Source organism: Physella acuta, unplaced genomic scaffold (assembly GCF_028476545.2).
Source record: "Physella acuta isolate Inbredline_101_S28 unplaced genomic scaffold, ASM2847654v3 ptg000622l, whole genome shotgun sequence".
Classification (NCBI taxonomy): Eukaryota; Metazoa; Mollusca; class Gastropoda; family Physidae; genus Physella; species Physella acuta.
This window is the reverse complement of record NW_026732141.1, coordinates 1,166,446-1,184,262: the sequence shown is the minus strand read 5'-3', so window position 1 is coordinate 1,184,262 and position 17,817 is coordinate 1,166,446. Positions and strand designations below refer to the sequence as shown.

Here is a 17,817-nt window from a genome sequence, read left to right as displayed (position 1 = left end):
GTCACCACTACAACTGTGACGAGTCACCACCAGAATTGTGACGTGTCACCACCAAAACTCTGACGTGTCACCACCGCAACTGTGACGCGTCACCACCAGAAGTGTGTCACCACCAAAACTTTTTACGTGTCACCATCAGGTTGCTGTCTGTCATGTCACATGCGTCATCTGAGCCGACTCAGGTCACGAACGTCAGCGATGAAACCACTGTGACGTCAGTGTACTCCGCCCCGGAGAGCGATGCGGGCAGCGCCACTGGCTTCACGTCCAGGTAAAAACTGTTCACATGACCTGTTACGTCACTATCATGTAGTGGTGTAGGTCTAGCTTTACTTAACACTGTGTATATCTAATAGGGGACAGCACTCCTCAATTTTTCCATACAAAGGGCGCGTTACTCCCATAGGTGAGCGATTTTCTCTGGGATATTATTTGGTGAGACCAAATCTGCATCGATTGAGAAAACTTTCTATCTACCAAAAGCGTTATTTTAGATGCACCAGGTACATAATATTAGGGAGCATTAACATCTTGTATCTATCCATATTATGAAAGTCAAATGTAGTGTTGAACAAAATGTTCACATTACACTTAACTTGATCTAAAGTTTAAAAAATTCACGTCATCCTACCATCACCTTCCATCACCTTCCATCACCTTCCATCACCTTCCATCACCTCCCATCACCTTCCATCACCTCCCATCACCTCCCATCACCCCCATCACCTTCCATCACCTTCCATCACCTTCCATCACCTCCCATCACCCCCATCACCTTCCATCACCTTCCATCACCCCCATCACCCCCATTACCTTCCATCACCTCCCATCACCCCCATCACCCCCATCACCCTCCATCACCTCCCATCACCCCATCACCTCCCATCACCCTCCATCACCTTCCATCACCTTCCATCACCTTCCATCACCTCCCATCACCCCCATCACCTTCCATCACCTCCCATCACCCCATCACCCTCCATCACCTTCCATCACCTTCCATCACCTTCCATCACCTTCCATCACCTCCCATCACCCCCATCACCTTCCATCACCTCCCATCACCTTCCATCACCTCCCATCACCTTCCATCACCTTCCATCACCCCCATCACCTTCCATCACCTCCCATCACCTTCCATCACCTCCCATCACCCCATCACCCTCCATCACCTTCCATCACCTTCCATCACCTTCCATCACCTTCCATCACCTCCCATCACCCCCATCACCTTCCATCACCTCCCATCACCTTCCATCACCTCCCATCACCTTCCATCACCCCCATCACCTCCCATCACCCCCATCACCCTCCATCACCTCCCATCACCTTCCATCACCTTCCATCACCTTCCATCACCTTCCATCACCTTCCACCACCATCACCTACCATCACCTTCCATCACCTCCCATCACCTTCCATCACCTTCCACCACCATCACCTTCCATCACCTTCCATCACCTTCCATCACCCAGAGTTTCTTCCAGGCATCTCTTCGGGGGGGCGAAGCCCCCCCGAAAAATTTTTACCGCCCCCCCGAACGAAATGAAATTTATATAATTTATATAGAAAATATATACTTTTAACAGTGTCCGCCCCCCCGAAGAAAGTTTACCGCCCCCCCCCGAAGATTTCAAGTGCCCCCCCGGAGAAAAAAGTCTGGAAGAAACACTGCCATCACCTTCCATCACCTCCCATCACCTTCCATCACCTTCCACCACCATCACCTCCCATCACCTTCCATCACCTCCCATCACCTTCCATCACCTTCCACCACCATCACCCCCATCACCTTCCATCACCTCCCATCACCCCCATCACCTTCCATCACCTCCCATCACCTTCCATCACCTTCCATCACCTTCCATCACCTTCCATCACCTTCCATCACCTTCCATCACCTCCCATCACCTTCCATCACCTTCCATCACCTTCCATCACCTTCCATCACCTTCCATCACCTTCCATCACCTCCCATCACCTTCCATCTCAATAGTTCCAACAACAATTAACTCCGCAGCAAACAGAAAAGGCTGTTGAAGTCGTGGGCTAAAATGAAGGGCAAAACAAAAGAGCAACTCTATGCCCTGGGCATGAACTTGGTGCTATGGTAATGTTTCTTTAGGGTATAGAGTCTAGGTGGTGCTATGGTAATGTTTCTTTAGGGTATAGAGTCTAGGTGGTGCTATGGTAATGTTTCTTTAGGGTACTGTATAGAATCTAGGTGGTGCTATGGTAATGTTTCTTTAGGGTATAGAGTCTAGGTGGTGCTATGGTAATGTTTCTTTAGGGTACTGTATAGAATCTAGGTGGTGCTATGGTAATGTTTCTTTAGGGTACTGTATAGAGTCTAGGTGGTGCTATGGTAATTTTTCTTTAGGGTATAGAGTCTAGGTGGTGCTATGGTAATGTTTCTTTAGGGTATAGAGTCTAGGTCAAAACATTCTGTTTTTGTCATAAAATTGGTGCTTTGGTAATTTTACTTTCGTGTAATGTCTATGTCTGATCATTGTTTTAATGTCCTAGTTAAGCTTATAGCGATTTTTTTGTACTGCTATACTGACATGAACCTCTAGAGTGCTGGTGGTTGGTAGTTGAATCTTATAGCGATGTGTTTTTAAAAAAAACTATAACTTGAAGCTATTCCAACACGAACCCCCTTAGGATGCTGGTGGTGGGTAGTTGAATCTTATAGCGATGTGTTTTTTGTTTTAAAACTATAACTTGAAGCTATACCAACATGAACACCCTTAGGATGCTGGTGGAGGTGCCTGATATCAAGATGTTGTTCCGTAAATTCAACGCCCACAAGAAGCAGGTGGAGCTTAAGGCGGACCAGGTGTTCGTTGACCACACCGTCCTGCTGATCAAGCTACTGGACGAGCTCGTGACAAACCTGCCCGACACAGAGAAGTTCAACCTGATCGTCAAAAGGATGTGCGAGTTCCATCTCAACATCACGCCACACGCTGGGAGCGTTTATTTTGAGGTGGGTCTGTCTTAGACTGTCTTGTTTTACTCAAAGTCTTAGACTGTCTTGTTTTACTCAAAGTCTTAGACTGTCTTGTTTTACTCAAAGTCTTAGACTGTCTTGTTTTACTCAAAGTCTTAGACTCTCTCGTCTACAGAGGTTTAATTAAGCCTTAATTAGTAGATCATACATGACAATGTCATTTAATGCATGTCAGACTTAGCAGTTGTGTGGTGGTTGAAATGTATAGAAAAGAGAATCTATACTTGTAAGGATATTTCCGACTTGGAAGGATATTTCCGACTTGTAAGGATATTACTGATTTATAAGGATATACCTTGCTTTTAAAGATATTCCCTACACGTATGTATATTTCTTGTAAGGATATTGATGTAATTTTTAACTTGTTAGGAAAACCTTGGACAAAGTCGACTCATTAAGTCAATTTTTGTGTTTACCAGTGTAAGTGCCATAATATTTTCATACACGCTCATCACATTTTCAGATTACTTAGACACTTTAGTTTATTTAAAACTATTTAAATTCCAGCCATTTCGCGACAAGTTCCACTTGTTTCTCAGACACTACCCTGACCTTGAAGCAGACGACGAAGACATCGAACTGTGGACGGAGTTCTTCAACGTCATCTGCCAGATAATCAAGGCTGAGGAGGCCAAGTTGGCGCCACCAAAGGAGAAGTCAAAATTTGGATGTTGTGTTACATTATAGTCGTCTGCTTAGTGCTGTGTCACATTTATCACCGTCTGCGTGGTGGTGACACTCTGCAGTGCTGCGTGCAAGATGGAAAATGGCTGATGGGAAATGGCAGGGGGAAAAGCATCATGTTTTTAAGTTTAAACACGACTTAAAACTTCTGCTTACAAACCGTGTTTACCTGAATAAGTCTGCAAAAGGTTGAAGAAAATTACGAGAAAATGACTGTCTATAACCTCAGGCCTATCGGACTAGTTGAGTTTGTGTCGCAACTTTCTGAACGTGGGCAGCTACTCTACATATTGGTCTACATTTGGCAACCACTCTAGGTGTACAATAAGCAGCGTTCGATGTAAAACAAAGTCCTGTTAAAGTACCATCAGATAAGCAGCGCTTGATGTAAACGCCAACCTGTTCGAAAAATGAATCATGAAGTATAGTTTTTAAAAATCCAAAATAATGCTGTTCATTTTGTCAGCGATAGAATAAAACATTTAAACTTCACCAATTTCTCTAAACCGTCGTTCGGGAAACTCCGCTAGAACGAGTCAACACCACAAGTACATGAAGAGATGCGACAAGATGGCCGCTGATTATCTACGATGGCTGCAACAAAAATACTTTTCCAAGCTGAATATTGCTATACATTCGTAGACAAGACTTAATTCAATCTGTTGTTTGTATGCTACGTTCTGGGCCATTGCCCATACAATCCAGTCACCAATGAAGCATGTAACTTGTTGATTTCACGAGCAAGCATCAATCCTAGCTACAATACCGTGACAATACGAGTTTGCTCTTAAATTCTAAAAGCTTGAGTAAGTGACACGTGACCATGCCGTCCAGCAGGCTTGTCTAGCTCCAGCCATCTGGTATCTTGCTGGCTGTGATGTCAGATGTATCTTCCGACCAATCAGAAGCCGAGACGGCAGAAGGAAGTGACGCAACTGAGGCCACGACTGCCGAGTCAAGCCAGGCAAGTGAGAAGTGCATCGTCACAGGTTTCACCGCCAAGTAGGTGCTTTGTTGTCTTGGTGCTTTGTTGTGTTGGAGCTTTGTTGTCTTGGTGCTTTGTTGTTTGTTGCATTGTTGTGTTGTTGCTTTGTTGTCTTGGTGCTTTGTTGTGTTGGAGCTTTGTTGTCTTGGTGCTTTGTTGTCTTGGTGCTTTGTTGTCTTGGTGCTTTGTTGTCTTGGTGCTTTGTTGTCTTGGTGCTTTGTTGTCTTGGTGCTTTGTTGTCTTGGTGCTTTGTTGTCTTGGTGCTTTGTTGTCTTGGTGCTTTGTTGTCTTGGTGCTTTGTTGTGTTGGTGCTTTGTTGTGTTTGTGCTTTGTTGTGTTGGTGCTTTGTTGTCTTGGTGCTTTGTTGTCTTGGTGCTTTGTTGTGCTGGAGCTTTGTTGTGTTGGTGCTTTGTTGTGTTGGTGCTTTGTTGTCTTGGTGCTTTGTTGTCTTGGTGCTTTGTTGTGTTGGTGCTTTGTTGTGTTGGTGCTTTGTTGTGTTGGTGCTTTGTTGTGTTGGTGCTTTGTTGTGTTGGTGCTTTGTTGTCTTGGTGCTTTGTTGTCTTGGTGCTTTGTTGTCTTGGTGCTTTGTTGTGTTGGTGCTTTGTTGTCTTGGTGCTTTGTTGTGTTGGTGCTTTGTTGTGTTGGTGCTTCGTTGTGTTGGTGCTTTGTTGTGTTGGTGCTTCGTTGTGTTGGTGCTTTGTTGTGTTGGTGCTTTGTTGTGTTGGTGCTTTGTTGTGTTGGTGCTTTGTTGTCTTGGTGCTTTGTTGTCTTGGTGCTTTGTTGTGTTGGTGCTTTGTTGTCTTGGTGCTTTGTTGTGTTGGTGCTTTGTTGTCTTGGTGCTTTGTTGTGTTGGTGCTTTGTTGTGTTGGTGCTTTGTTGTGTTGGTGCTTTGTTGTCTTGGTGCTTTGTTGTCTTGGTGCTTTGTTGTGTTGGTGCTTTGTTGTCTTGGTGCTTTGTTGTCTTGGTGCTTTGTTGTGTTGGTGCTTTGTTGTGTTGGTGCTTTGTTGTGTTGGTGCTTTGTTGTGTTGGTGCTTTGTTGTCTTGGTGCTTTGTTGTGTTGGTGCTTTGTTGTGTTGGTGCTTTGTTGTCTTGGTGCTTTGTTGTTTGTTGCTTTGTTGTGTTGGTGCTTTGTTGTGTTGGTGCTTTGTTGTGTTGGTGCTTCGTTGTGTTGGCACTTAATAGTGTTGTAACCGCGTGGTCAAATAGTAGCGCGTTCGGCGACTGATCCGAAAGTTTTCATTTCTGATTGCGGGATCGGGTCCGTAGGAAGCTCATGAGGTCACCCAGCTCTGATGGGGACTTGATTCACACATGACAACATTATCCATACATATACTGAGGTCACCCAGGGACTTGATTCACACATGACAACATTATCCATACATATACTGAGGTCACCCAGGGACTTGATTCACACATGACAACATTATCCATACATATACTGAGGTCACCCAGGGACTTGATTCACACATGACAACATTATCCATACATATACTGAGGTCACCCAGGGACTTGATTCACACATGACAACATTATCCATACATATACTGAGGTCACCCAGGGACTTGATTCACACATGACAACATTATCCATACATATACTGAGGTCACCCAGGGACTTGATTCACACATGACAACATTATCCATACATATACTGAGGTCACCCAGGGACTTGATTCACACATGACAACATTATCCATACATATACTGAGGTCACCCAGGGACTTGATTCACACATGACAACATTATCCATACATATACTGAGGTCACCCAGGGACTTGATTCACACATGACAACATTATCCATACATATACTGAGGTCACCCAGGGACTTGATTCACACATGACAACATTATCCATACATATACTGAGGTCACCCAGGGACTTGATTCACACATGACAACATTATCCATACATATACTGAGGTCACCCAGGGACTTGATTCACACATGACAACATTATCCATACATATACTGAGGTCACCCAGGGACTTGATTCACACATGACAACATTATCCATACATATACTGAGGTCACCCAGGGACTTGATTCACACATGACAACATTATCCATACATATACTGAGGTCACCCAGGGACTTGATTCACACATGACAACATTATCCATACATATACTGAGGTCACCCAGGGACTTGATTCACACATGACAACATTATCCATACATATACTGAGGTCACCCAGGGACTTGATTCACACATGACAACATTATCCATACATATACTGAGGTCACCCAGGGACTTGATTCACACATGACAACATTATCCATACATATACTGAGGTCACCCAGGGACTTGATTCACACATGACAACATTATCCATACATATGCTGAGGTCACTGAAATAGGTGAATTCTACTTCACCAGACCCTTTGACCGTGGTACGCTAAGTCTTTGAATTTACATTTTTCACTTTTGATCTATCTCTTCTAAGATAAAACTACTATTTTTTAACCATAGTTAAAGGATGTTAATGATATCTGTGCAACAAGGTTGTGTTCATCAACATTGAATCTCAGTAGAATGTGTGTAATAAAGTCTTGGAGTAAAATGAAAGGAGGAACACAGGTACAGCTTCACTCTCTGGGACTAAGCCTGGTGCTATGGTAACGGTGCTTGTTTTATTTACTCAGACATTGTTTTACTACACTATTGGAGAATAGTGCTGTCATTATGGCTGTCATTATGGTTGTGTCATTATGGCTATGTCATTATGATGTGGGGTGTGTCTTAAAGAAATGGATGTAAACAAAGACCGTTGATCTGATCAACTTTCTGATTCTCATGGCCTCAAGCAATGGCGCTGTTAACTTACTTTCTCAGTGTTGGGGTTTTCACCAGTTTATTTTTTAATATATATATATATACGTGTATATATACACACATATATATATATATATGTATATACTGATTTGAAAAATAAACTGTTGAAAACCCTAACACTGAGAAAGTTTAACGCCTACCTGTCTGTTTGTTTATTTATTTGTTTGTCTGTGTGTCTTAGGATGATGGTAGAGGTGACAGAGATGAAGAAACTGTTCCACAAGTTTAACGCCTACCTGTTTGTTTGTCTGTGTGTCTGTGTGTCTTAGGATGATGGTAGAGGTGCCAGAGATGAAGAAACTGTTCCACAAGTTTAACGCCTACCTGTCTGTTTGTCTGTGTGTCTGTGTGTCTTAGGATGATGGTAGAGGTGCCAGAGATGAAGAAACTGTTCCACAAGTTTAACGCCTACCTGTTTGTTTGTCTGTGTGTCTGTGTGTCTTAGGATGATGGTAGAGGTGCCAGAGATGAAGAAACTGTTCCACAAGTTTTTAACGCCTACCTGTCTGTTTGTGTGTCTGTCTGTGTGTCTTAGGATGATGGTAGAGGTGCCAGAGATGAAGAAGCTGTTCCACAAGTTTAACGCCTACATGAAGGAGGAGGAGCTCCAGAGCGACCAGGTGTTCGTCAACCACACCATCGGCCTGATCAAACAGCTGGACGATCTCATCAGTCTGTTGCCCGACCCCGGGAACTTCACCCTCCTCGCCACCAGCTTCTGCTCCTTCCACGTTCGCATCAAACCCTCCGTGGGGACCAAATACTTCGAGGTGAGACCCAGAGACGGTCTTGTTCCGTGAGACCCAGAGACGGTCTTGTTTCGTGAGACCCAGAGACAGTCTTGTTTCGTGAGACCCAGAGACAGTCTTGTTTCGTGAGACCCAGAGACAGTCTTGTTCCGTGAGACACCTAGACAGTCTCGTTCCGTGAGACCCAGAGACGGTCTTGTTTCGTGAGACCCAGAGACAGTCTTGGTCCTTGAGACACCTAGACAGTCTTGTTCCGTGAGTCCCAGAGACGGTCTTGTTCCGTGAGACACCTAGACAGTCTTGGTCCTTGAGACCCAGAGACAGTCTTGGTCCTTGAGACCCAGAGACAGTCTTGGTCCTTGAGACCCAGAGACAGTCTTGGTCCTTGAGACCCAGAGACAGTCTTGGTCCTTGAGACCCAGAGACAGTCTTGGTCCTTGAGACCCAGAGACTTAAGATTTGGTCGGTGTAAAAGTTTGTTATGCTTCAAAGTCGGAGTCTGTCTTGTCTCAAGTATCTGGAGAAGGAGTCTTCTCTAAAGTGTCTGGAGACAGTTAGTCTTGTCTGCAGTTTGCGTGTTAAACCTATCTTTTGTTTATATATATATACATACATATATATATATATATATATATATATATATATATATATATATATATATATATATATATATATATATATATATATATATATATATAGTCATGTTAAAAAAAATTTACGTGACACTTAAAACCTTGTTTGTTTTTGTGCCAGCCGTTTCGAGACAAGTTCCACTTGTTTCTCAGACACTACCCTGGCCTTGAGGCAGACGACGAAGACATCGAACTGTGGACGGAGTTCTTCAACGTCATCTGCCAGATCGTCAAGTCTGAGGAGGCCAAGGTGCCTCCCTCGGAGAAGGTCTCGGACAAGGGATGTTGCGTCACATTGTGACCGTCAGTTGGGGGAGACGGGATGGGGCTTGAACGTGCATGGGATTGCTTTATGGGAACTGACGATGGGAAACTGGCGCTGGGAAACTGATGCTGGGAAACTGACGATGGGAAACTGGCGCTGGGAAATGGCTGGGAAATGAAAGTTTTTACCACTGCCGACCGGGACTGCGTGACGTGAAACATGGGAGAAATCGAAATGTTACCGACACCATCAGAGTTCTGACGTTGGTCAGGTACCTGCTTGATATTTTATTGTGCTGGTTTCAAGGTGACCTAACTAAGGTCTAGCTCTCGGAGCTCAGCTGTATACAGATCACCTAACTGGTTAGCTCTCGGAGCTTAGCTGTATGCTAATCACCTAATTCTTGTCTAGCTCTCGGAGCTGAGCTGTCTGATGTAACTGTTATTTAAAGACGATATTTCTCGCTTTACTGCAAGAAACGTGATGGTCTCAGATAAATGTGTAGTAATGTAATGTTATTTTACAGGGTGTGTAGCTACTGTCTGAGTGTGTTGGTTTGTGAATGCCCTGATACCTCACAGTGTGGTGTTAATGTGATTGAAGTGTGTATAAGGGCGATATGTGTGGGGGAGTAGTGTGTGAAGTGCTGTGAGGGTGGAATAATGTAAGTGAACAAAGTTCTGCCGTTGATTTTAGAATAACGTATTCAATAAACTTGTATATCAAAGCTATTTTTTTATAACAATTCTGTAAATGTTTCTTGTATTGTACATTGGCAGTAAACTTTATGAAGGCCTAAAGGTGTTTGTCCAACTTAAAATGTAAATACTGACTCCCCACTGGGATTCGCGCCAACATAAGTCCAGTGTTGACCCAGTGCTTTGCTTGAGTGGGCCGAATACGTTTTGTTTTGATCCTCCATTGGCAACAGCAGACTGTTAAAATATTTTAAAACATTGCTGGTTCACAACATAAATAAGGAAGATACGTCATTTACAAACGCCCAGCAAAGCTATTTTTAAAGTCTTCTATAGCATAAACAAAAAGCGTTTAAAACCAACCTTCTTTGTAAGTTTTTATACGTCATGTCTTTACTTAAGGCTTAACGATGTTTTATGTACGTCAGGGGTCGTAACTTGTACGTAACTTGTACGTCAGGTGTCGTAACTTGTACGTCAGGGGTCGTAACTTGTACATCAGGGGTCCCGACTTGTACGTCAGGGGTCGTAACTTGTACGTCATGGGTCGTAACTTGTACGTCAGGGTTCGTAACTTGTACGTCAGGGGTCGTAACTTGTACGTCAGGGATCGTAACTTGTACGTCAGGGGTCGTAACTTGTACGTCATGGGTCGTAACTTGTACATCAGGGATCGTAACTTGTACCTCAGGGGTCGTAACTTGTACCTCAGGGATCGTAACTTGTAAGTCAGGGGTCGTAACTTGTACATCAGGGGTCGTAACTTGTACATCAGGGGTCGTAACTTGTACATCAGGGGTCGTAACTTGTACATCAGGGATCGTAACTTGTACATCAGGGGTCGTTACTTGCGTACGAAATTGCTTCACCTACTTTCAAACTTTAAAATGAAACTAGCATAAAAAAACACTTAAAAACACTTTCTAATAATAAGCTTTTAAATGCACTGAAAATAAGAAAATAAATCTAATATGCTCTCTTTATTTAAAATAAATGAAATCTAGAAATCATATTGATGACTAAAGTCTAATATTAAAAATAGATGTTCTTGCAATTTTATCAAAGACTAACTTAAAAGCAAAGTGCATAAAATGTGTACGTTAGAAAAAGTTCAAAACGGATTTAAAAGATCTATCACAAATCCATAAACATACACATAAACATACATAGTAGACATTTTAAAAATAAACGTATAAATAAGTGGGGCTCAAAGTTGCATTATTTTGAAAAAAAATTAGGAGTCATTAATTTTAAAAAGTACTTTTGGGGCGTTGCTTCAGAAAACATACACAATTTATGCACAAATGTTAGAAAATAAAATAATGTTCATTGTTTACAAAACAATGCAGCAAAACTATTTACATAATTATAAAGAAAAGTGTAGATCGTTGATACAATGTAAAATGGGTATTTGGTTGCAAACGAATATTAATTCTATCCATTTTTAGAACTATGTCAGTACCGGCGTATATATATATATATATATATATATATATATATATATATATATATATATATATATATATATATATATATATATATATATATATATATATATATATATATATATATATGTAGCTAGGGTGGGCCTAACTACTAGTTACAAATCTGATAACGAACGAGAAGCCGAGACGCAGTATTGCAGTCTGACGCAACATAACAGGTGGCTTATTGGGTCGGGCTGATAACAATCTCAAAGCCAACGCGTGCTATTTTGGGAGACGGTACGAGGAGTGAGACGGCCTGTCAACTTTGATTGATAGGACGCAGATGTTATTCCACGGACTGTATGTTAGAACTACGCAACTAGTGGTCGGAGACATCGAGTACAAGTATCGATTACGGAGGAATACAAGTACGGAGACGAGTACGGATACAAGGCATAAATAGGAGGGGACGACTGAACTCGTTCTCTTCCGTCGTCGTCGCTTGCTTTAGATCAGTCAGTCTGTGTGACATACTCAAGTTGGTTATATTGTGTTAAGAAGGACAATAGACATGTGGATTCAGTTATATGAAGCCTAGTGAGGACTGTTAGGGGGTCAGTTGATTCAGACTATTATTGTGAAACATTTCTGTTGATTCATTGTGTTATATTGAAACATTTCTTGATTCATGTAATAAAAGGATCAATAGCGAACCTGCATCTTCGAGTCTTTCTACTGTAGTCGATGTTGTGTAGCATGAGTGGTTCAACTCGTTACAATTGGCGTTGTCGGGCAGGATAGACTCGGGAAAGGTCACATTTGGCGTTGCGAACAGGATAGATGCAACTAGCCTAGGTCACATTTGGCGCTGCGAGCAGGATGAATTCAACTAGACTTGCCGGTTGAGGCACCCATAGTCAACCTTGTGCATAACTGTGTTTTGTGTGTATGTGAATTCGGACATTCAGGAACTGTGAAAATCGAGGAAAATTTTTTCATATACACACGGTAAGAAAGAACTCTTTTGTTTTACTTACGGAATAAAATGTCTACTCTGGACGAGAAGCAGACCCATATAGTGGTCCTACCCAGAGAGTCCCACATTAACAAATTTTACGGGGACGGGGATCCCACTTTAACCAACAGGTTCAGTGAAGAGGTCAAAGCGGCCTGGGCCTCGAGAGGCATGTCACCAGAGGAAAGATTAAGACTGCTGATGGGCAGCATAGGAGAGACGGTTAGGGCAGAGGTCAAATGCCACGATAAAACCATCCAATCAGATCCAGATAAGGTGCTGGATCTGATTATGGAGACCTTTGGGGAGAGACGGTCGGGATCGCAACTGCTAGCAGGGTTCGTAGGCTTGAGGCAGAGATTGACGGAGAGTGTGATGGAGTACTCACACCGGATGAATAGGGCCTTTGATTCGGTAAAGGTCAAAACACCGGACATTGATGTACGCCTACTGAGGGACCATTTCATTGAGGGGCTGGCAACCCCGATCCTAAGAAGAGAGTTGAAAGAGGAGGTCCACAAAGACCCGCAGTTGACCTTCCTTCAGGTCAGGAACTCAGCGATCCGCAGGTCCGAGGATGAGGACCAATCGAACTGTTCGGTGGACAAAGTCTCTGTGCCTGAACAGAGACAATCCCCACCCACAGGGGCCGACACGATGGAGACCATGATGGCTCAACTGTTGGCCCACCTAGATAAGGTTGACCAACGTTTGGAGAGGTTAGAAAGCAGGTCAACAGCTGAGAATCGGGAAAAGAACGGGACAAAACAGGGACGGGTTGGACGGCCGCGTCCGGCCAAGCCATCACTCCAATGGACGGCCGACGGTCGACCAATTTGTTTGTCTTGTTCACAACCCGGACATATGGCACGGTACTGCCAGGGAAACGGTCGTCCTCTGTAAGGCAGGGCCAGGCTACAGAGGGGCGAGGGTATGGCCCAAGAAGCAAAATGATGGGAGTCTGTCCAGAAATGGTGATTACGATTGGGGACATCGCGGTGAAGGCAATTGTGGATACAGGCTCCCAGGTGACGACAATCACGGAAAATTTTTACACCAAATGGATGAAAGGAAAAGACCATAGGTTGAGGTCTGACACATGCATGCGCCTGACGGCAGCTAATGGACTAACCATTCCATACTGTGGTTATTTTCTGGCGGATGTCGTGGTGGCAGGACATAGGTTGAAGCAGGTTGGGGTGTTCGTTACGAAACACAACCTAGAGACAAATGTGTCAAATATACCTTGCCTGTTGGGCATGAATATTCTTGGCCAATTGCCAGAATTTCTTACAAATATTGTCGGATCGACCACACCAGGTCGGGGATCCAAGTTGGCCAGGTTTGCCAAGACCAGAGGAAGGACAGCAGTCCCGGCAAACACGGTCAAGGCAATCACATTACAAATTGGTGATAGAAGCGTGAATGGTGATGTGATGATAGAACCATGTGGCGCCGCACTGAGGGCAGGCGTCGTGTTACTGCGGACATACACATCAGCGGAAAATGGACTAGTTCAAGGACTAGTGGCAAATGTTTTGGATGAGGAAATTTTTATACCACCTAATACTCTGGTAGGAGTACCACAGAACGTCGAGGTACTAAGGTCGGCACAGTGTATCGAACTGAGCAATACCAGCAGTAATGAAGTAACAATTAGGTCGGTCAATGTGACGGCCGAGGTGAAGAAAGAGGATGGCCGATCATATACATTCCCGGAAACTGAGGACCCAAAACTAAATGAATTGCTGAATAAATACAGTGATATATTTGCCTCGTATGAGGGTGATTTGGGGTACACGGAAGTAATAAAACACCAGATACCCTTACTACAAGACAAGCCGGTGGCGCAACCTTATCGAAGATTACCACCGAGTCACTACTCTGCGGTGAAGGCACACCTGAACGATCTACTAAAAAAGGGAATTATTACAACCAGTACGAGCCCGTATGCGGCACCGATAGTAGTGGTAAAAAAAGAAGTCAGGGGAGATAAGACTGTGTTGTGATTACCGGAAATTGAACAATATCACAAGAAGGGATGCATTCCCCTTGCCTCGTATTGATGAATGTCTTGATGCGTTGGGGGGAGCAAGATTTTTTTCTACCTTGGATTTGGCTAGTGGCTACCACCAAGTGGCCATGCACCCCAACGATCAACATAAAACTGCATTTATTTCTCCACTGGGACTGTACGAGTAGACCCGTATGCCGTTTGGTCTAACTAATGCACCTGCTACATTCCAGCGAGTAATGCAGAGTGCTATGAGTGACTTTCTATTTCAAATAATGTTGGTGTATTTGGATGATATTCTAGTTTACTCAAAAACTTGGGAGGACCATCTAAAAAGATTAGAACAAGTGTTTCTCCGTCTTAGGGAGATAGGAGTAAAGCTGAACCCAGACAAATGCTGCTTTGGTTTGAAATCGGTACATTTTTTGGGTTACGTGATTTCGTCGGATGGCATCGCCACTGACCCAGATAAAATTGCAGCTGTTAAAGAATGGAAACAACCAACAACCACGGTAGAGGTCAGATCATTCTTGGGCTTTGCTTCCTATTATAGAAAATTTGTGCCTGGTTTTGCAAAAATTGCCGCACCATTGCATGACTTGGTAAACAAAATGACAAAGAAACACAGTAAGGAGAAAAAGAAAGGTAAAACACAACGGATAGGTGAATTATGGACTGATGAATGCCTGAACTCGTTTAAGCTATTGAAAAAGGCTTTAACAGAGGCGCCGATATTAGGATACGCAGACTTTGACAAACCATTTCGGCTAGAAATTGACGCCAGCTCTAAAGGTCTGGGAGCTGTGCTATCACAACAACAAAAGCAAGGTTTCAGGGTTATTGCGTATGCCAGTCGAGCTCTGAAGGAATCAGAGAAGAACATGACAAATTACAGCGCCATGAAACTAGAACTTTTGACATTAAAATGGGCTGTGACGGAAAAATTCAGGGACTATTTATTAGGTGCTAAATGTGTGGTATACACTGACAATAACCCCTTGAGTCACCTAAAGACAGCAAAGTTGGGATCCATCGAACAGCGATGGGCAGCAGAATTGGCACTCTTTGACCTAGAGATAAAATATCGCCCGGGGCGGTCCAATGGCAATGCGGACGCCTTATCAAGGAATCCTTACGAGAGACCGGGCGATGAGGAAGAAACGCTGACAGGAATATGTGAGGTCAGAGCGTCAACAGATATCCCTCACGGGGTGCAAGTGAGGCAGAACGGACAGACCGGGGTGGAGCACATTTCCACAGAGCCCGGACATATGGACATTGGTGATTTTAGTTGCCTTAATCACAAAGAAATAAGAAATGCCCAGAGAACGGATAGTGGCTTACAGCCGCTGTTGAAACACGTCCAGGAACAAAAATTCCCAGGAAGAAGGGAAAGAGAACAATTTGGTCGAGAAACAAAGAAAATACTGAGTCAGTGGGACCGTCTCAGTATAGAGGATGGTGTTCTCATGCGGAGAATTCATGACCAAATTGATGGGACAATACACCAGGTGGTGGTGCCTGGACAGTTACGAGAAGAAGTGCTAAGGTTGGCACATGACAGGGCAGGACACCAGGGTCAGGACAGGACGCACAAAATATTACGACGGAGGTGTTACTGGCCCAATATGGAAATGGAGGTCAAACGCCATTGTGAGGCTTGTGTGAGGTGTCAGCATGCGAAAATGCCAGTTGTCAAATTGAGACAGCCATCAGGACACCTACTAGCGACAAAACCACTAGAGATTGTGGCTGTGGACTTTACGTCGTTGGAGCAATCATCGGATGGGACGGAACATGTGTTGGTAATGACTGATGTATTCACCAAATGGACGGTGGCGGTGCCCACGCGAGATCAGACTGCCAAAACAGTGGCAAAGGTCTTAATAGAACATTGGTTCATCAAATATGGCATACCAAGACAATTACACTCTGACCAAGGAAGGGCTTTCGAGTCAGAAGTAATTAACCAACTGTGCAGCCACTACGGGATCAACAAATCTAGAACAACCACATTTAATCCGAAAGGAAACGGACAGTGTGAACGGTTCAACCGCAGCATGCATGATTTGCTGCGTACGCTAGAACCTGAACAGAAAAAACGTTGGCCTGATTTTCTCCCAGAGTTGGTATATCTATACAACTGCACACCCCATGCCACAACCGGCTTTACGCCATACATGTTGCTGTTCGGACGGGAGGCTCGACTCCCTCTTGATTTGTTCCTAGGAAAAAAGGAGAGTATGACTGGCTCATACACCGCGCTGGAATATGTGAATGAACATATGAGAAGAATTAGAGAAATGTACAGGGTAGTACAGGAAAGACTAGAACATGAAGCACGGCGAAGGGAACCGCCGGTACAGACAAAGGACCCGCCACTCAAACTGAATGACAGGGTATTACTGCGTAGCCACCCGTTAGGCAGAAACAAAATCCACGATCTCTGGGGACAGGAGATATGGCAAGTCGTGGAGATGCCTAAAGTAGCAGGTTGCCCCTTTAAGATAAGACCCATCGATCACGCCAAACCGGATCGGTGGGCGAATATTGCTCAATTAAAGAAATATTGGAATAGGCAAGAAGAGCAGTTACACACAAGGAAATCCAAGACAATTAGGGAACCGGAAACTATAACGGAAATTCACATACCCATCCCGGAACCATATCACCATCATCAGAACAACCGCGATACACAAGTGGAGGATAACGGCAACAAAGAGGATCCCGTTCCTTCCAGAAGCAGAGAGACAGTAGACCATCAGATAAGTGGTCCGCGGAGAAGTTTGAGGAACAGAAGGAAGACGAAATTTTTTGTCAGCAACCATCAAGTCTTTCATGGTCGCGCTGGTATGAGAACAGACTGTTCAAAAAGCTATAAAAGTGAACTGGTGAAGGCACCAAACGAAAAGGGTGGATGTGAATTCTAGAACTGTTTTGTGTCTCAGGAAGATGATGTAGACACAGTTGATATGTGAAATAGGTATAACTGTCAATCGTATACGAATGAGACGTCGTGGACAGTGAGTGGAACAATAATATTTTTTTACGATTATGCGATTGACTTTGGAGGAGTGCACCTGCCAAGCGTTGTTTGTGGTTGAAAACACACAAAAAAAGGCAGGGGTGGATGTAGCTAGGGTGGGCCTAACTACTAGTTACAAATCTGATAACGAACGAGAAGCCGAGACGCAGTATTGCAGTCTGACGCAACATAACAGGTGGCTTATTGGGTCGGGCTGATAACAATCTCAAAGCCAACGCGTGCTATTTTGGGAGACGGTACGAGGAGTGAGACGGCCTGTCAACTTTGATTGATAGGACGCAGATGTTATTCCACGGACTGTATGTTAGAACTACGCAACTAGTGGTCGGAGACATCGAGTACAAGTATCGATTACGGAGGAATACAAGTACGGAGACGAGTACGGATACAAGGCATAAATAGGAGGGGACGACTGAACTCGTTCTCTTCCGTCGTCGTCGCTTGCTTTAGATCA

At 43.9% G+C, this 17,817-nt stretch overlaps 2 protein-coding genes across 2 annotated transcripts; both read left to right on the top strand.

Annotated features, from left to right (window-relative positions):
* The first annotated feature begins 199 nt into the window (after nt 1–199).
* Nucleotides 200–4,703, top strand: LOC131948050 (globin-like). The gene is made up of 5 exons (XM_059309515.1): nt 200–271; nt 2,021–2,110; nt 2,755–2,989; nt 3,521–3,683; nt 4,582–4,703. The coding sequence occupies exons 2-5, from the start codon at nt 2,055–2,057 to the stop codon at nt 4,701–4,703; spliced, it is 576 nt and encodes a 191-aa protein (XP_059165498.1). The 5' UTR covers nt 200–271; nt 2,021–2,054.
* A 3,358-nt stretch (nt 4,704–8,061) lies between these two features.
* LOC131948097 (uncharacterized) lies at nt 8,062–9,745 on the top strand. Its single transcript, XM_059309613.1, has 2 exons — nt 8,062–8,287; nt 9,020–9,745. The coding sequence occupies exons 1-2, from the start codon at nt 8,075–8,077 to the stop codon at nt 9,197–9,199; spliced, it is 393 nt and encodes a 130-aa protein (XP_059165596.1). The 5' UTR covers nt 8,062–8,074; the 3' UTR covers nt 9,200–9,745.
* The last annotated feature ends 8,072 nt before the right edge of the window (nt 9,746–17,817 follow it).